Source organism: Arctopsyche grandis, chromosome 8, assembly GCF_051622035.1.
Source record: "Arctopsyche grandis isolate Sample6627 chromosome 8, ASM5162203v2, whole genome shotgun sequence".
NCBI classification, from domain to species: domain Eukaryota; kingdom Metazoa; phylum Arthropoda; class Insecta; order Trichoptera; family Hydropsychidae; genus Arctopsyche; species Arctopsyche grandis.
Window position 1 is genome coordinate 30614847 of NC_135362.1, and position 21891 is coordinate 30636737.

At 34.9% G+C, this 21891-nt stretch overlaps 2 protein-coding genes across 2 annotated transcripts in view; both read left to right on the forward strand.

Annotated features, from left to right (window-relative positions):
- The window catches only part of LOC143916091 (G-protein coupled receptor dmsr-1), a 154433-nt gene that overhangs the window by 106954 nt on the left and 25588 nt on the right, over nt 1-21891 (forward strand). The gene's annotated exons all lie outside the window — the stretch shown is intronic.
- LOC143915611 (uncharacterized) lies at nt 12729-14509 on the forward strand. Its single transcript, XM_077436320.1, has one exon. It carries the CDS (start codon nt 12879-12881, stop codon nt 13980-13982), a length of 1104 nt encoding a protein of 367 aa, XP_077292446.1. The 5' UTR covers nt 12729-12878; the 3' UTR covers nt 13983-14509.

Genomic DNA, 21891 nt, shown 5'->3' on the forward strand with positions numbered 1-21891 from the left:
AAGGCAAAAGAGTAAAAGGAAGACCGCAAGGAAGATGGGCGAACGAAATTAGGAAAATGTGCGGAATGAGATGGATGAGTGTTGCGCAAAACAGAGACGAGTGGAAGCGTGTTGGAGAGGCCTTCATCCAGCAGTGGATGGCGAATGGCTGTAAATGATGATGATGATGATATATATATATATATATATATATATATATATATATATATATATATATATATATATATATATATATATATATATATATAATATATAAATATATATATATATATATATATATATATAAATATATATATATATATATATATATATATATATATATATATATATATATATATATATATATATATATATATATATATATATGTATATATATTGATAGTATTGTATAAATACACTTGTCGCTTTGGAGCGATCTGTAAAGGCGGGTGTGTGTACATACATGTTCGATGAAATAAAATAAAAATAAAATGTAATATTATCTCGAAGTTGCATTTGATAAAATATTTATTTCATAAAAGAGAAAAAAATCGAGAAACAACGTATCACTCGATAAATAGATCGGTGACTGCTCTCATTTAAGCCTGAAATTACCCTTGCACATGAATTCGGTTAAATTCGAAACGCTAACATTGAAATTATAAATTACATAGATATTTATATATAAAAAAAACACTTTCTTAATGGATTCATCGTTTTAATGAGGGTCAAGAGCACATCAAAGACGACAGTCACACCGAGAAATCGCCAGCTTCAATTTCTGCAGAAAATATCTGTTCTGTGGAAACAATCATAAAATGTGATAGCCTCATAAAACCAACGTCAACCCAGTATTGAAAATTGGTTAAACTAATGGAACATATTATAGATATTGTTCGGATACCATTTTAAGCCATACGCATACATATGTATGTATGTACGTATGTAGAAATCATATATGTATATGTATCTTTCGGAAAATGGTTGGTTATAAGAAGAACACGTTCTCCAAATATTTGAAGGCTTCGATCACGATAATAATACAAACTATGTGACGACCGCGATAAATCCCTCGACAAACTCTACATATACTTTCGCAGTTTGGATTTGAACAATGGACGGCCATTGGTCAAGCGTCAGGTCAACGCACCAGTACCAAAAGGTCGTATTGCCAGCCGTCCATTGTAAATTCTTGCCAAGTTCGTCGAGCCATTGGCATCTCTCATATTGGCACCGGTACACAATCAGATATTAGTGCTCCCGAAACCTCGCACTGCTTTCGTACAATCGAACCCACCCACCCACATACCCACTCCGACATATCGCAGTTGTTTGCGATTATGGTTTGTACGTACTTGTGGAAGTTGTCGAGTCGACGCACGGCAGGGCTTACCAATCGCTATGCCTTCTCTTACTTTTATAAAAATACATATAAATATCATCATCATTTACAGTCATTCACCATCCACTGCTGGATGAAGGCATCTCCAACACGCTTCCACTAATCTCTGTTTTGCGCCACTCACCCCACACAATTTCCTAATTTCGTCCACCCATCTTCCCTGCGGTCTTCCTTTTACCCTGTTGTATTCTCTCAGGTACCATTCAAGCACTTCTTTCATCCATTCTTCTAGCCACGTGGCCCACCCATTGCCATTTCAATCTCTTTACTCTATCAACTATGTCCACTACCCTTATCATGCTTCTCACCCACGTGTTCCGTTTCCTGTCTTTCCTCGTTATGCCAAGCATACAGCGTTCCATACTTCTTTGAGTGCATTGAACTTTGTGTAGCATCTTGGCGTTCAGTGTCCAAGTTTCACATTCATACGTCATCACTGGCAAAACGTATTGATCGAAGATCTTTTTCTTCAGGCAGAGTGGCATTTTTTATTTAAAAACAGCATTCATACTTCTGTTGCGTAGGGGTGGGTGGAGGATCCAAGTAAAAGGCCAACAGTCGTTTCTCAGCATTTATTGATGATTAAGAAGATACACGCACTGGCAGTGCTCAGTCCAGAATGACCTGATATCGCCTAAGTATCGCCTTATAAGGGATAGATCTCTCAGGACATCTTCGACGTCTAATTTGTTTACCTATTGTTATGGTCACGTACGGATATGTCTTCCCAAGACATTCCTACGACATGGTACAGGTCAATTCTGCGAAAGGACCAATACCAGGCAACTCGGTCGCCATTGTTTAGCCTACATGCACTTAGCTTGTCGCTAATCCTTAAAACCACTTACACCGGTCACACGGTCTCTCAGGACGCTACCCGGCCTAATCCGATCGCAATTACTCGGCGGCTCTTTTTAGTGTACGTAACACTTCCAAATGCACTCCATCCTAATTTCATACGTCTCTTTATCTTTTAATCTTTACTACCAGACATGTCAACTATTTGACCTAAATATAAATAATTATTTACTACTTCTACTGGTTTATCATCTAATGGGATGCCATCAGGCATGCAATAACTATTGAACATTAGTTTGGTCTTATCTACGTTAATTTTTAATCCTACTTTTCTACTTTCCCTGTCCAGCTGTGTTAGTTTGTTAAGTAGGTCAGCTGAATCACGAGCTATTAAAACTATATCGTCTTCGAACTGAAGGTGACTCAAGAAGCGACCGTTGATACTTACTCCGGCTGTGTCCCATTCCAAGTTCCTGAAAACTCCCTCAAGCACCTCATTGAAAAACATGTAGGAATTATTATTGTGCAAGCTCACGTTGGTAGTGAGTAGAATGAATGATGAGTTTAGTAACTTGTAGCGCGGTTAGCACAGACAGTACGTCATGACAACTTGAGGAATAAATCATTTTATATACATATATAAAAACGGTAATCTGTGTGTGTGTGTGTGTGTGTGTGTGTATGAGTATCCCAACGCTAGCCGAACATAATGAATGAATCGATAAAAAGCCTAAACTTTGTATAAATTATCATTCGGGAGTCGACAACCGGCGAACACAAATATCCTCTTATAGGTATTCCTGAGTTCAGAGAAAGAGTTGGCGATGAACCGTCGTAGAATATTCAAATGGCTTTTTTTTAAACATTAAATTGAAAAGAATTTTTCTGAGTATATCTGTAGTGCTGTTGGTCAGACCTTGATATTTGTGACTCCGGGTCGATCGTTTCCTATCAGAGTTTGCCGATTTTCTCTGATTTCATTGTTGAAACGGTTCCAGATTAAAATTTGGCTAAAATCCTTCCTACCTATGTACTATGTCACCATTATTTGAGTATGATTAATGTACAATAAAATGTATGTACAATTCATAGATGTCTCGTTGATTTGTGAGTTTTCATTGTGTCTCGTAATTCAGCGATTTGTATAATAAAAATGCTGAATTTTTTGTAATTGGCCAGGAAGTTTACCTGTAAGGCCTTCCTGGTATAAATAAAATAAAAATAAAATACATAGATTATATAAAAAAAATACTGAATCGTGAGCGAAGTGAAGTATAAAAGAGGCTTGTAAAAAGCTTATTTCGTCACATAAAGGCTTATTTTCCAATGCGCATACACTAACGTTGTTATATATTATAACATTCAATTCTAAAATGCATTGAAGTTGGCATACAATGGTTCAAAGGTGCAGATGTTCGTTTGAATTAGATACAAAATGTATCTATGATTTGAAAAAGCGCTCACTACGTCAAGATCAAATTTATTAGTCAGGTGCAAAGCTCCCTTTTGTCTGAGCGAAAATCTGCGATCGTGAGAAACCAATGGTTCCTTTGAATACCCGAAACATTGAACAATCACGCGAAATGCACCTGGCCATATATTACATCATCCCTTTATTACACCCGCATAAGGGTCGGGCATTGTAAAGAGGGCTGGACAGCAGCGCCTTGTCCATACAAACGTACTATACTTCTCCCTTCCTCAATTATGGCACTAGACAAATTATTTTTTAATATGCTATGGATATCCACCATTGGGGTGCATCTATTGTTTTATTTTTTCGATTAATTATTTTTTATATGAGCTAGGAGCCGCCAAACATCTATAAAATCGCCTCTTTTTTACACCCACGAAACGAGTCCAGCGTGCTTATTTAACGGTCGATTTAAAAAAAAACACGCCGATAGATGCACAGAAAGTATCTTTCTCATACCCATGATGAATTTTTTTTTAAAATTGGTCCAGTTTTGGAGGAGAAAATAGTAGAATACGAAACCTCGATTTTGTCAATTTAAAATACGTTTTATCTGGTCGAAGCGCAACTGTCGCATTCACTCAATATATATATTGATATACATATATTGTCACATTCACTCAATATATACATACACTCAATATATATATATATATATATATATATATATATATATATATATATATATATATATATATATATATATATATATATATATATATCGAAGAAAGGAACGGTAACAAAATTAAGGTTTCGGGTGTACAGCCCTCTTAAGGATACCTTTTCAAATGCAACAGCAGTTTTAAAATCAATTCACCACTATGTGCGAAAATCTAAACACATGGATCTATTGTATCGACCTGACAAACCGTAGCCATCTGATTGGTGGTAAACATCCGAAGACACCTCCTCCTTTACAAGAAGTTTAATATATAAACCCCCACTTATAACCAGTAGACCGAGGTAGACCGGAAGAGACCCTAAGGGCCGGGCCGCACCGTGCAACTTTGTCGGCCGACTAGTCGCGCGACACGAAAAAATGTATGGAAATGTGTGCGACAAACAAGTTGACGGGTGCGGCATGTCCCATCTACCTGAATGCATTGGTCTGGTCGCCCTCAACCAAGTTGTTCGCGAGTTGAGCGGTGGGGCCCGGCCCTACGGGGGTAGACTGGGGAAGACTCTACCGTAGAACACTCTTACAAAGAGATGGACAAAATGTCAATCATTCAATACCAACCACCTTAAATTACCTTGTAAACAAAAGCTGATTGTTGAGCATCGACCGACCCATGTCGGTCGCACTCTGTTAACTACCAACAATAAAGATAAAATCATTCACGAAAGCCCATCTTTGAATATGACGACGCTGCCTTGGAGATATTCACCAACACTGATCCCGTTCCCTCACTCTGTTAAATCATAACAACGTACGAGTATAATATAATTTTATTTTTTCATTTGTTTTTGTAATTTTCTTCAACGCCGCCATATTGGCCAGTTCGTTGTTCGAGTTTACGTCTTTTAAAATAAAAATGAAATCGGTCGAGGTAAGTGATCTTTTTATTACTTCATAGAGCTCAAAAATTCACTTTTCATCAAATGCATAAAACTGACCAGGCTACTAGTGAAATGTGTATAAAAGAATAACAATAAATTTGACCAGATTTTCTTTGGGACGGGGCTCAGTTTGGAAAACCCTGCTGTACGGTGACTTTATGGGGAGGAGAGAGAGAGAGAGAGGGTGGGTTTTCAACTTGCGGAACGCATGTAGTAGTCGTCGTCGTGTCAAATGGTCCTTTTCACATTCTGGATAATGGAATCAGCCTCTGCGGGGGGCTCGGGCGATTTTAGCTGACCGCTATGGGCACGTTGATAACGAATATTGTTCATATTTCTGTCCGCACTGTGCGGATTTTTCGCATTTTGTGATTTGGCCGAAACATTTCAGTCACGGGATACCTAAATATGTACCTTTCGTTCCGTTCAATCAATTACGTCTGTCAAATTTGTTGTAAATTTCCAATTTTTATTCCATAACAAGCGAGTGTGTGTGCTATTGACGTTAGCGTTATGAGCTCTTCCTATAATATGCGCAATGTACTCTTTCAAGGCGATAAATATATATTAATATATTATTTTACTGCACATTCCTTTACGTTAGAAGTACAGAGAGTGTTGTGTTCAATTTTATAAAATTTGTTTATCGTCTATGTACATTTTGTTTGGTTGAAGCCTTGATTGATGTTTGAAATGTGTTGATTTTTTACAGTGCTGTGTTGTATGTATGTGCAAAGGTGGGAATTCACGGTGAGATTTGTTAGCAGAAAGGTCTCTCATAAGTAGTCACCGGAGCCTGAGGGGGCCGTGTATTGTTCAAAGGTTGTAAATGCATTGTTAACCGCTTAGCTGCCCAAAGCGCCTTAAGGCGCAAACAGCCGTATCTATTACACGCTCAGCGCGTCGGCTGGGCGTCTAAGTAGTTAAAGGTTTGCCAAACAATGGATAGCACTGTGACTATCCTACCTCTACTCATAAGGAACAAACCAGAGAAATGTTATAATAATAGAAGTGCCTTTACGAATGCTTTGCTTATGTCAATAATACGCGGTACGTCTCCATAACTACGAAATATAATCAGGGTAATCACATACTCACTATATAAGTTAAAGTTTTATTTACAATTTGAGTATATGGTGGCGTTGGACGTTGGTGGCCAATCCGTTTCTTTTCTCAGTTGGCGGATTATTTTTATGCACTTTTTTTGTAAGTGTCTGTCTGTCTTTGGGAACTCTTAAATTAACGTGTAATGTATAGTTTCAACAAAAATATGTATAATATAAAATGAACGATTTTTATATTAATTAAACTTAAATAATTGGTTATTAATATAATTGAGTATGCGGCGCCACCAAGAGAAATGTTTTAACATTTATTTAAAAATAATTTTTACATTTCTATGGTGCCTGAAATTTTATGTAAAATGCGGGCGATCGCCATGACACTTTTAAAAACTGTCAAACTACGATGTTCATTGAATAATATGTTACATAACTGATCAATTTACTTATAATAATGTATCCCATGTTGTTTATTGTGTGTTTTTGAATGCATCGAGCAATTTTTAACGATGCACTTGCCCAGCTTGCGAGTAAAATTAACAATCAATCGGACATACGTCGAGCAACAAGCATCAAATACGACTGCCGGGCAAATTATTAAGAAATGTCCACAGACCTTTGCCATTAAAACATTAAAACATTTCTCTGCATGGGGGCGATAAGAGCGAGTCGGAGTGTTCTTGCAAATATTTATTTATTTACCTACATATGAAAAAATTTATAAAAAAATTGCGATTCAGTTTTTGATGTTGTCTTTTATTGCCAATACTTACACAATACATGAATATTCGATTGAAGTAGGATTTGAAATCATTTCTAATATACATATTTTAAATGTTATTTATGATTTTTAAAAAATCACTGACTTTTATGTAAATTATTATATTCCTTCACATTTTATACAGCAGGTAAATCACAATTCGCCTTCATAGCCAATTACAAACATCGATAGATAATTTATAAAGTGATTTAACAGTGCATCATAGAGATATATATGGATAAATTTGCAGCATTTTATAATTAAGCGAATTTCAGAAGCTGTAAACTCGAACTTTGTGGGAAATCGGACAGGGTTTCCAACATGTTGGAACCGTTTCAATGAAATCACATAAATTGTCAAATCTGGTAGGAAACGATCAAACTAGATTCACAAGCCATGGTCTGGCCAACAGCTACTAGTGGGAATCAAACCGTGACCACTCTAGTTGAAAGCATAATATGCTAACTACTAGACCACGGTGCTGGTCGCGCCACAATGGTCGAAATTATAACAGTTACCAAACTTTCATTGTAACGGTTCCTGTAAATTTGCATCTCCTTTTTAATCTCTCGTGCAAATCTCAAGCTATTCAGCGTTTCGAGGTTCGCCAATTTGTATCATAAAATGTTACAAAAATGTCTCCATAGATGTCACTGTGGATGATGTTTGTATGAATTCGCATTGTATAAATAATTCTTGTATTGATTGTATTATTGTATTTTATCTGTATTAGTATACTCGTCGCTTTGGAGCAATCTGTAAAGGTGAGTGTACATGTTCGATTGAAAAAAAATTGGAGTTCCTGTAATGCCAAAATGGTCCAAGCTTTAAACTTGAATAAGTTGCTAGTTGCTGGAGACAAATATTTACGTGAATGTTCACCTTAACTAGTGATTAATAAATCACTAGTTGTTTAACCCGGCTTCGCTCAGTATTTGTAAAATAAACAGCGTAAACACGGCGAATCTAATTGTAAATATTCATTTGTATTTATATTAAATTTATTTTAATCGAATGGTCGTCATATAAATTTTGACTGGTTTACGAAATTCCCAACCAATGATACATATACATATAAACCAGCAGCATAGCTCGGTCGTTAAGCTTCTGCCTAACACCGAGAGGCGCCAGGTTCGATCCCAAGAGCTGACCTCGATTGAAAAGAATTTATTCCGAGTATATCTGTAGTGCTGCTGTTCAGACTTGGATATTTGTGACTCCTGGTCGATCGTTTCCTATCAGAGTTTGCCAGTTGTCTCTGATTTCATTGTTGAAACGGTTCCAGATTAAAAATTGTCTAAAATCCTTCCAACCTACTATGTCACCACTATTTGAGTATGATTAATGTACAATCAAATGTATGTACAATTCATAGATGTCTCGTAATTCAGCGACTTGTATAATAAAAATGCTGTATTGTTTGTAATTGGCCAGGAAGGCGCACTGGGGTTTACCTGTAAGGCCTTTCTGGTATAAAATGTAATAAAATAAAAAAATAAATATATATATACTAACATACTTACAAAGTCTCTTTCGAAATTATATATTAGATTTTATATTGTACATATTGAAGATGTTACACTTCAAAGAAGCGTTAGTACTCAATTTATAATTATTTAGTTAGATATACATACATATGTACATAAGTATATATGTTTAGAATTGCACTGTTGAGTGATAAGCATATTGTAATTATTTATTTTATTCATTTTACGTATGTAACGTGCAATAGTACTATATGTATGTATGATAAATTTAATCAAGGTGACGCCACGTGCTCTTGATCCTGCGGTTAATATCATATTTCCCGAAAAATTGATTAAACGATAATTGGAAATGTACTCATTCGTCATACATTCCCCTCGTGTATTATATGTATGTATACATATATTCGCAATATCGCTTGTGCCCAATTCGCGGATTGACACAATTACAAAGATAAGAATGCTATCGATGAAGAGGCAGACACATCTTAAGGTATTGATGAAATTGTGATTTATAAAACTGTTACCTGTGCACCGTGTACCCATTACTCATGTACAATGTCACCTCGAGATTGATAAAGGATTGAGTGAGTCATATTTTTTCTGGGGGTTTCGAGCAACGGTTGTTAAGGATTTTCATCACGTTTTACATGAGTCTTTACTTAGAGCTGACAAAGCCCATTTTCTAGATGTTTCATTTCAGAATGAGGAAATGCTTTTGGTTATGCTTCTGAAATTCATATATAATATATATTTTTTTTGTTTGTTAGTCCTTTTCGCCTAGAGTTGTTGATTTTTCCAAAAAAAAATCTGACGTAATACTATTCTCAAAGGACAAATTTCGCGAGTAAATTGAGGTCAATTTAATTTACTCGATCCGAGAAGGGTTTCACATGTCAATCTATCGTCGTTCCAATGGCTTAGTGGTCATTTCAAGCTTATAATAGGCTTGTAGATAACTTGACATATTTTATTTTATTTTATTTTATTTATTGTTACAAATCAATATACACTCGCCATTACAGATTTGCTCCAATGCGACGGGTGTACGTTAACGAAATACAGAATACATAAACAATCAGAAATCAGAAATACAGTAATACATACATATACAATCAGAATACATAGCATATAACAATTAATCAGAAATAATAATCATAGAGACATCTATGGATTATTTTTAGATTTTTTTTGTATACAATTTTTATACATATAATAAATACGAAATTATAGAGATATCTATAGATTTCAGATTACTGTGTATAATTATTACAAATTATACACAGGCAGATTTTGTGACAACAGGATTAGATCTAATACCAATTTTCAGGAACCGTTTCAGCAATGATCAGATAAAATTGGCAAACTCTGACAGAGAAACGATCGATCTGGAGTCACAAAACCCCCAAATCTAACCAGCAGTGGCGAGGACTCGAACCTATGACCTCAGTGGTGCTAAATATATACGCTACCACTAAGCCAAACTGCTGGCTATTTAATATTTACTATTTAATATGTACAGAGATATATGAAAATACATACATATGTATGTAGATGGAGGTAGACGATTTCGTGTCGATAAATAGCTCCAGGTGAGACGTGATTAATGCGAAGTGTGAATCTATCTATACATGGAATAATTCATTAAACTTGCAATTCGAGTGTCACAAATCTCTTAAATTAATTAACAAATTATCATGTTGAAAGGTAAAGCGCCTAATTTTGAGATTTTGTTTCGTTTATGTATCTTCGTATATACGCGTAAAACTTATGTATAAAATGGCCCTTGTCGAATAATGTACTTACGAAATTGTTATTTATGTACGTACGCGTAATCAAAGGGATTTAGCAGGAAAATATGTTCATAATAATGTTCGTAGGTATTTATTTTATGAATAAATAATGAATGTTGATGGACGTAACGCAAAGAAAGTAAAGCAAATGAAAAAGAGGGGAGATATTAATTTTTCTCGGTAATTCAGTGCAATTGCGTATTTTATTTTCGTAATAATGTTTTTTTTTTTTTACTTTTCAATAAAATTCATATTATATTGTTATGTAAAAATTACATTGCATTAAATTTGGTATTATTACTTGATGTTGTGTAATTTTAGAATATTCATAAATGATTGGCCGTATAATATTTATTATAATGCTATAGACGAATACTCGGAAGCTGATTTAAAAGGAAAATATTTAATAAATAACGCACATATTAAAAGCACGGCCATTATAAAAAATGTTGTATCGCATTATTCAGGATTATATTTTGAATATGTAAGACTTACGTATTTACATGATGAAATTTTATAGATAAAATGATTTTAATTGCTTTCTTTTCCTTCAATATTTTTATACGTTATTTTTTCTTCGTTCAGTGCGTAATTAAAATGAGAAAATATAAAACTTTTTGATGCTGAAAAAAAAACTGTTGTGAAAAAAGGAAAATTAAATATTGCATTATATTAATAATTGCAAGATTAAGGTTTCGAACAAGACTAGTTCGTAGAGAAATTTTGTATGAATTGATATTAAATTCCTCTTTTAAATAAAAGAGGAATTTGACTTAATCTTGACTGTTCTCAAATATTTATTTTCTATATAGCCAGCAGCGTGGACTAGTGGTTAGCATATTATGCTTTCGAGCAGAGTGGTCACGCGTTCAATTCCCACTATAATCCTGCTGCTGGCCAGACCCTGGTTTGTGACTCGAGTTTGATCGTTTCTAATCGGAGTTTGTCAATTTTTATGATTTTCATTGAAACGGTTCCTGTAAAATTGACATTCCCTCCCCATTTTTTTCGCAAATCTTGAGTTATTCGGCGTTTCTAGGTTCGCCGGTTTGTATAAAAAATGCTGCAAAAATTTCTCCATAGCTATTCCTGTGGATAATTTTCGTATAAAAAAAATTCGTATTGTATGAATGCTTATGCGATGCATTTTGCAATGTTTGACCATAGATGTCATGTATAATATAAAAATATAAAATAATTATGGATTAATATATAATTTGGTGTGTTTCTTGATCTGCATAGTACACTTTTCGTATTAGAGCGATCTGTAAGACGTGTGTACATGATTAATTGAATAAAATATTATAGTATTTTTTTCAAAACGATGTTTCATTATTTTATTTATCTTTTTGATATTTTATGCGTATGTTGTTTATATTGAGATTAAGAAATAAAAAGAAGTTAGAGCAAAATCGATAGGGATTCTCTAAATTAGTGCTCAAACCTGTATCGAGAACGCTCTCGTAGCCGGCATGTATGTGTGTGTGCGCTATTATTGGATTTTTTTTGATATTTTTTATATTCCTCAACTCATATGAGTTGGTCTGATCCGAATATTTATTAAAAATTGTAGTCTGGATTATTATACAATTAAAAACATGCCGATGATAATCTGCCGATGACCATGTCGATATTTAATGATGCAATATTATAGTGGTAAAAGCAGTGCAGATGGTCGAATCGGGTTGTTTATTGTAATTTAAATTAAATATCAAAATTAAAACTATTATTATTATATTAAAATTCAAATTGAATAAATAAAAAATCAAATTTAAGGAGCGCCATAAAAAATGTTGTATACCACTAAGCCAAACTGCTGGCTCAAACTATCATCATATAGCTTCATTTTAATTCGCGTATCAATTCATTTCCGAAGCCACCCGTTGAAATCAACGGGCACAATACTAGGAAATAAACAAAAACACCTCTTTTCCCCGCCATCGTGCACACTTTCATTCATCAGACTCTCGTGTATACACACGACTACCGAGCGATTCAGATAAAGCATACACTTTGACGGAAATAACACTACATGCACGTATAGGTAGGTGTGTATGGTGGATAGAGGCGAGTTGGCAGTTGGCGCGATAAGGATTTGAATAGCGCGCCGTTTGTCGGGGCGTGGGGCGTGCGCATGCGCGAACGGCGCGCGACTCCTCGTGTTGCCGACCGCGGCCAGTGGTTACCAACAGGCGGCGCCGATTGCCGCGCAACGCACACTCATGGAGGCCGCCCTCGTCGACGCCGCCCTCGGCCTGTCGCCCCGCGCCGCGCACCCCGCCGCGCCCCCCCGGCCCCCCGCGCCTTCGCCCCCCGTCGCCCCCGCCTGGCCGCGCGCCCGCTCGCTCACCTGCGACGGCGGCGAGCCCAAGGCTGACCACCACTGCGACACCTACGACGACGGCGCGCGCCGACAGCGACACACCGACATCGACACCGATCGCAATGTCGACCGCAATGCCGACAACGACGACTACTCGAATGCTCTCGACGGGGAATCCTCCCCTCGCGTCGCCCCCAAGGCGGAGCCCCGATCTGGCGATCCGCACTCGCTCTGCCGCATCTGCATGGCCCCCTCCATATCGATCTCCATCTTCGACAGCGAGGATACCGTCCGCATGTGCGAAAAGGTGATGTCTTGCGCAGCCGTTCAAATATCACAACACGACGGCTTACCCGAGGGTATATGTGGCGGCTGCGTCGCCGACTTGGAAGTCGCCTTCAACTTCAAGAACAGGTGCGAAAAGTCGGACGCCCTGTTGCGCGAGAAGCTGGGTCTCAAGACCAAGACGATAGTCAAGACCGAGTTCGTGTTGATAGACTGCGACGAGGACCTAAGCGCCAACGACAGGGCGACCCGTCGCTCTAGGGCCAAGAAGCGCATAGGAGACGACTTCATCGAAGAGGAGGACTTCTCCGTGCAGGAGACCGACGACCCCTCCTACGAAACCCTACCCAAAAAGCGGAAGATGAGACGCAAACGCAAATCGCTCATCCAAAAATCGAAGCCGGCCAAGTTAAAAAAACCCAAAGTAGAGTCGGAAGACGACGACGATGACGTCATCCTGGTGCCGCGCTCCTCTGACGTACCCCCAAAAAAGCGAAAGTCCTATCCGTGCCCTCACTGCGACAAAACCTTCCCCTATCCGAGCGTGCTCAAAGTCCACGCCGTGATCCACACCAAAAAGAAAGAACACAAATGCGTCCTGTGTCCCGAGGCTTTCGTATACACCAAGGAGTTGTACGCCCATTACAAACAGTCGCATCCCAACGAGACTGGAAAGCCCATGGTGGAGGAGTCGCCCAAGACTTTTCCGTGTCGCATGTGCGACAAAGTCTTCGGCGAGAACAAGAACTTGAAGGTGCACGAGGCGATGCACATGCGCGAGAAGAAGTACACTTGCGATGGCTGTTCGCTCGGCTTCACCAACATGACCGTGCTGAATAATCACAAGAAGATGGAGCATCCCGAGCTGTGTCGTCCGTACGCCTGCAACATCTGCAACAGGAGTTTCAAGATGCAATCGGCGCTCGAAAGACACGTCGAGTGTCACAAGTTGAGCGAGACGACCAAGATCAACGAGGCCAAGAAACCGCCTCTGGTGAAAGATCTGTTCAAGAGCATAGCTCCACTCACCACCACATACTGGTCGGATTCGTTTTCAGACTAGAACCGGCCATACAAATTGTACATAATAATTGATATATAGATGTAAACATAAGTAACTGAATCAAATCGCCTTGACCGTTGCAATACGTAGTTCCATTATATGATACATTTTTTTTTGTAATGTAATACAAGTTTTTATATGGAGTTAGTGCAAATGTTTGTTAAGTAGTAGTGCAATTTTAATTGTTATTTCTTTGTATGTTTATAGTTTTGTGTTTGAATTTTCTATGCGTAGTACGACACCTTTGTGCGCGCGTCGCTCTATCGCCGGCTCGGTTTGTTTTGACGTTTGTTGTAACACACGTTTGTACGGCCATCGCCCCGTACACTCGGCATTTTAGTTTTCGCGAATGTTCCCCCTTTTTTTTTTTATTAATTACTGCTGTTATGTAATTTTTAGATTTAATGTACAATCACGTTTTACATTAAACGAACCTGTTTGACCTTCCTGCAAACTTTTTGATTTTGATCTAAAAATGTACATATGTAACGATGTTTATTTACTTTTGAATATATGTATATGTAAATAGTTTTATTTCATTTTCTTTTCTTTTGTATATTAGGTTTCGTCAGTATACTACGAAAATTCATTAACTGCAAGAACTGTTTTAATTAAATTACTATTAAATATTTTAATAATAAAGAGTTTGTTTTAGAAACAAAATTTTTGTAATTTTTTTCGTGTAATATATTTTTGAACATAGCTTTTGATGTAAATTGAACTGAAAAAAAGGAATCTACCTGAATTATGTATATACATACATAGACCGTGTCTTATAAATATGTTTGTTAGTTAATGTATTTTCATTGTGTGCGGACATTTTATTAGTAGAGTTCCAAAGGATTTCATTGTGAAAAAGATTTTATTTGATTTTAAATGACTCTTGCCCAATTTTTTGCTGTGCATAGTTCAATCATTTAATGTCGTGAAAAGTATTTTAAATATTCTTATACATACATACATCACGGTTACAAATTCAATGAAAGCCATTGGATTCAAGAGTGCCATTTTTTATATTATCTTGAACGATGATTGTGAATATTTTATGTAGATTTATAAATAATATTAAAACACATTAAACATAGTGACAAAATAACTGCAATATTTACACAACTTTTTTATTTTATTTTTGAGTTATAGTTGTAATCATTATTCACCTCATTGAAATATTTTATGCTAACAAAAACAAGAGTCAATTTATATATATATATATATATATGTATAATATATTTGATGTTAAGGGTTTTTTGAAATACAAATTTTATTCTAATAAATCGAGTTTTATTATAAATAAAAACCTATGCATTTCATGTTTTCATAATCTCATCGCAAGTTGTGTATTTGCAATGCAAATTAGTATGTCTAATCTTATTGGGATTAATTTTGTACATTTGTACATACATATATAATTTATTATAAACAGTAGCACAAAACCGGTATCGAAATTGGATATCTATCACTGATAAATTACCCTAAACACCGTTATCAAATAAATATATATGTACATAGATTATTCGGGTCGAAATTACATATGGGTGTTTGTTAATTGTATAAAATTATTATACCCGGTGTGTGTATATTTATTTTTATTTTTTACATGGATATATACCAGAAAGGCCTAACAGGTAGACCACAATGCTCCTTCCTAGACAATTAATTACAAACATTGCAGCATTTTTATTACATAAATGACTGTATTTCGAGAGACTGAAGATCACAAAATTAACAATTAATTAATTAATGAATTAATCCATAGAGGATTTAGACTTCAACATAAATTTTTAAATATTTTATAATCGAATTCAGATATTTATGACATAGCGGGTAGGATGATTTTTGTCAATTTGATGGAGGAACCGTTTCAACAATGAAATCAGATAACTCTGATAGGAAATGATCGACTTGAAGTCACAAATATCCACGTCTGACCAGCAGTATTAAAGATTAACACGGGATCGAACCCGGTAACCTCTCGGTGCTAAACATAAAATTAACCACCGAGCCATACCGCTGGCTATCTATGGAAATATTATTCTTAGAAAATCTCTAATGGAAGTTTTAATCTACATACAGTAAAAAGTGCTTTAAAAAGTTCAATATAACGTGTATAATGAGCCAGCGGAAAGTTAAATGAAGGGATTTAAAAGAGTGGTATTATGAATATTAAATGAAATTAGTACCAGTAACTGTCTTCAAAATTGCTTCGAATAACTTAAATGTGTTTTTCGAAATGTATTTTAAATTGAAATAAACATATTTGCTGAAAATTTCTTAAGTGTAATGTAAATTTTCAATAACAATAACTTATGAAACAAAATAAACTGGTTATTTCAATACAAATGTATATTGAAATAACGTATAAACATTGTAACGTATAAGTATTGCTCCTTAAATAAATATATTTTATTTATTTAATGTTGGAAGCACGGAGAATAGAGTTTATTAAATTCAGTGGGGTAAATGTTATGTAAATCGGAATGTGTTTATGAAGTTACTTTATAAATATACAGAGCTAAAAGCAAACACATATATATGTACATATATAAATACATATTGATTTTAATTAATATTTTGATAAGGTACAATAGAATCTCGATTATCCGGATTTTCGATAATTCGGATTGTTAAAAATAAACACAAATTTTACGATTTTGCTGCTTTGAAATGCATAACATATGTAAATATTCGAAAATAAAAAGGAGAAATGAGTCAGTTGTCTTCAAAATTCAATACTCAAAGGACCTTTGTGTCTTGAAAAGTTGATCGCTTTTTAAATATTTAATTTCAATATTAACAATGTCGAAAAGAAAACGTACTGTATCATTAAATCATTAAAAGACAAATCAGATAAAATCAATTCTTTAAAAAGCAGTGTCTCAGGACATTTTTTATCAAATAAATATGGTGTTGGAACGTTAACAATCTCGGATATAAAAAACAAAGTGAAAAAATTATGAAGTTTACTGTTTCTTTAATATCAGGAGATGGAGGCTCAGAGCGTAAGGTTATGAAAAAATTAGGAAATGAAGAAGTCGAAGAGTGTATTTTTATGTGGTTCATTCAAAGACGATCGTCTGGACAGCCAATATCTGGTCCATTATTGTATGAAAAGTATTCGCGATTTGGCAGCTTCAAAAAGAACAGCTATGTAACTTTAAGCAAAAATCCATAATTGAATTTCTTAATAAAAATAATTTAATATTGATCTTCTCGTTATTATATACTAGTGGTTTTACACGGCTTCTCTCGGTATTTGTAATATAAACTGCTTAAACATGACTAATCTAATAGTAAACATTTTATTAAATTTCTTTTAATACTCATTTGTTGTTTTTATTAAATTGACTTTCTCTTTCGAAATTATATGTATACCAGAATCCGGCGGCTGCGCCCCCGGGGCCTTCGCCCCCTAGCGCTTTGCTCCCTAGGGCTTTGTCCGCTAGAGCTTCACCCCCTGGGACTCGGCCCCCGGTGGCGACTGCGCCCTCGGCGCCTTTGCCCCCAGGGACTTCGAATCCTTTGAATCGAAAAAATCGAATCGGCGCCTATGAATCGAGAAAAAAATAAATCGAATGTGTCGTCTACGAACGAACCAACGAATGTTACATACAAAGTCTCTTTCCAAATTCTATATTAGATGTAAATATAGATAAATAAAAATTATTCATACTGAATGGTACAAGTTTTACCTGTCAATTGGGATTTTTTCGTTTAACCGGATTTTTCATTATCTGGACAACCTTCATCCCCAATTAGTTCGGATAAACGAGGTTCCACTGTATATTTGGGATTTACCTGTAAGGCCTTCCTGGTATATATGTAAAAATAAAAAAAAATAAAAATATCGCCAAATATGATATCACTCATCATCCGTGTTTGAAATTGAAAGTATAATGGAATTGGTTTTGTAGTACATTTGCTGTTGCTTTTTTTTCATTTGTGTAATGGAAAACGGGATTTTCCACGTACATACAATTACATCCAATATCCTTGAGTACGAAATCCTTAAATCCCTAGTGAAAATTTAAAGACAAACGATAATGAGCACGAGGGTCTTTGATACGCCTTCTCTCACAGATACGGAATTACTAAGGGAAGAAAAAGCAAATAAACATTTAATTTAATTATATTTACAATCTATTTTGAATATCCGGTGAACGTTGGTACATTATATGTTTGTATGTACATATTGTATAAGATTGATTTACATATGATTATGAAATAATCAATAGACGTTTTAAAATTCATAAATTGTCTCGTCTGTTCTTGACGTTCGCGTGAAAAATGTACGTTTTTATGAAACGGCACTTTGTTGAATTTGCATAATATTGACATTAATTTGAACGGCAAAAAATTAAACGAAACGTGCGTATTTTTGGAGGGTGAGTTTTAAATTTCGTTAAGAACGGATCGATGTTCAAATAGCAGGAAATGTATCTGAATATTTTATTTTATTTTTAACATATTAGCAACAGTTATATTACAGAGTATTCTAACGCGTCACTGAGGCCAGTCACACAATCATAACACAAATAAAGATACATAAAACATCCTTGTTCGACGATATTTATCTATATCCAGAGAAATGTTTTTATAATAGAAGCGCCTTTACGAATAAATAAATTGTTTCAATATTACAATATAAATTGTTTCAGCGTACGTTTCCATAACTACTTTTTGTGTCTTTTTTTGACGTTTTTAAAGGTATGGTTCGGTAAAATTGTATCCTTGTATTTATCCTTGCTTGACAGTGATCGATAATGGTTTTAAGAAATGCAGGAGAACCTGTCGACGTTCCACATACCACATCCCGCGCTGTGTGATTTCACCCTTACTGTGGCATAGCAACGCATGCTAGGTTTAGCTAGTAACACTGAGCAACAAAAAAATCACGTTTTTGAGTTACCAGAGCGGAGACTAACCAATATTTACTAAGTCAAAAGCCAAAACACTATAAAAATCGCGCAATTTTTTAAACGCTCATATCTCGCAAACGATCTCTAACCAACACAAATCATCATCATATTCAAATTTAGTGTGTCAAACTTAGTAAATATTGGTTAGTCTCCGCTCTGGTATTTTTTTTGTGGCTCAGTGTAATTGATAAAATCAACCAGCTTACATTAAACAGGTCAATTTCACCAGCAACCCGGTTGAGCAGATAAATCGCTCTTGATATTAGAAACATATGTAACATATGTATTTGTGCTAGCCACAGGAGGAGAAAACAAATCACGATTCCTCAGGTCCCTGAATATACGAGGTGTATAAAACTCAAATTTATTAAGAACCTGAGGATTGTGTACTAACCCATTTAATAGCTGTATGTATGTACATATGTACTTATATTTATTCTGCTTTGTAACATTTGAAATTTACTAATGAAATTCACGGGAAAATGCAACATCGTGACGTTGTGCAGTCGCAAATTAGTGCATTCGAATGCATTTTGCGAATGCATTGGCCATCGCACGTACGACGACAAATTACATACACACGGTCACTATATTAATGTATGTTAGTGCATTGAATGTGAACACGAGCTCGAGCAACATGTCATCCCTAATAGAAATGTCTTATCATAGCGCATATCTAATTGTGTATCTGGAAATAAACAAGGGGGGGGGGTAGGTGGGGGAGAAGTTATTTATTTGTGTATTTTCTCATGTTACAATTTCCTAGTAATTACCATTTTGTATGATTTTTAGTTTTAAATTTTATTACAAAGTATTTAAATTGATATTTATTTTAAAATTGTGTTTTGATAAATGCTTAAATTGAATATTACATTTGCTTAAATAAAAAATGAAAATGATAAAATTGCAAAAAAAAAATGTTTACTGAAAGTAAGATCCACTATATCAGTGTTCTGCAACCTTTTCGGTATCGCAGACCCCTGAAGGTTCTGGGACCCCCCCCCCCCCCCTTCAAGACTATAATGTGTTCTTAAAACCAATCTTCACAAACTTTTCAAGCCTTTTCCTCAATTTTATATAAAAATATAGGGATCATTAAATAAAAAAAAACTTCTATTCTACTAAATTATGTGTATTTTAGTAAATTAAAATTCAATTAAATTATTTTAAATTCTAACTGGAATTTATAATGAAAAAAAATATCTATCAATATTAAAAAAATTAACATAAAGGCTCAAACAAACTGAATCTTATGTTATGCACGTGGTCGTGGTTTCCAGTTGGGAAGGGCGTTTCTAAACCCTTTGGCTGCTACGAGGTTTTTCAATGCCCAAGCGAAAAATGCTAACATTTGTAATTATTTTGAAAAAAAATAAATATAATATTTTTTTTTACATACTTACTTCACCGAACGCTCGTAATTTTTATAATACTTTATATACATTTTTAAGAAGCAGTTGTGGACTCGTGCTCTCTCTTTCTGTCTTGCTTTTACATGCGTGCGTGCGAAAGAGATACCTACATATATACACTAAATAAGTTTTGACGATTGTTTTCCGACGCTTTATTTTTTTCAATAATCTATTTTTAGACATCGATGTATCCTTACAACATGCGATATATTCGAAACAGGTAGCGGTCTTTCTCTCTTTCTTTCTTGGTTTTAATTGTGTACGTGTGAGCGAGACACACAAGGATGCGAAGTTTCTAATAATCAAATAATTTGTCAACATGTATCATAAACATTTTGTATGCATTTCAGTTGCATTTGATTGATTGCATGAATTCGTGACGTCTCGTGACCTTTATAATTGAAAGCGGATTTCTATTGTTTTTTGCCATTTATTTTAACTCTGCAAAATGATATCGGACAATGAAAGTGATGAAAGCGAAATAATAGCTTCTCGCCGAGGAACTCGACAAATCAGCAGCTCTACTGATTCTGAAAATGAATTTATCGACAATAATCAATTCCCAAGTAATAACTCCTTATATGACATTGACAACGAACCCGAAATTTACTTTGATGATGAACCCGAAATTGAAGAGCTTTTATTTAAAAAATTGATAAATATTTATAAAGCTTGATTGAAAAATAAATATAAATACGTATATAAAAAAAATGTTTCGTGCCACTGATGCGCTGGTGGCTCAAAGAAAGTATTGAAATACGACAATTAATGACGACAACAACGATCGACGTAGCAATCTTCGCCGATTTCAAAACAACGATTTATCGTTGTTGTAGCAGTCAAAGGGTTAAGGTCATTGCTAATTTGTACGATCTTATTATTTTCAAATATGGGAATTACCGTTATTAATTGTAAACAGTGTAAATTGTAGATGCTGGAATAATTCAGGTTTTGCCTTTCAGGGTGATTTATGTACACATAATTAGTCTGCCCGTTCTTTAAGTCTATTTTTGTATGCAATTACTGTTAATTAAATACCTTTTTTTCTCTTAGCAAGACATTATTTAGCTGCCAGCAGGCATGTTCATTTTATTTAAAAAATAATACTCTCAGAGGAGCCAAATAGTTCTGACAAAAGCGACAGATTTTATCTAAAATATTTAACATGAACATATTGATATTGTTATTAATTTATTTTATTACAATACTTAGTACTTGTTTATTTATTTTACTGTGATTTATTCCATTAAAATATATATCATATTTTATATTGAAAATCCTTGTCAACTGCATCTATGTACTATACATAATCCAGTGATGTATGTACATATGTACTTCAAGACCATTCTGAAGTCGTATTTTTTTTTGTTTAATTATTGCCATTACAGAAAAAAATAGTTTAAAATAAACCAATAAATATTATCTAGTTCCACATTATATATATATATATATATATATATATATATATATATATATATATATATATATATATATATATATATATATATACAGTGGCGGACTGGCCATACAAGCGAACATGCCCGATGGCATGTGGGCCCCACTATCTGTTAGAAAATATGG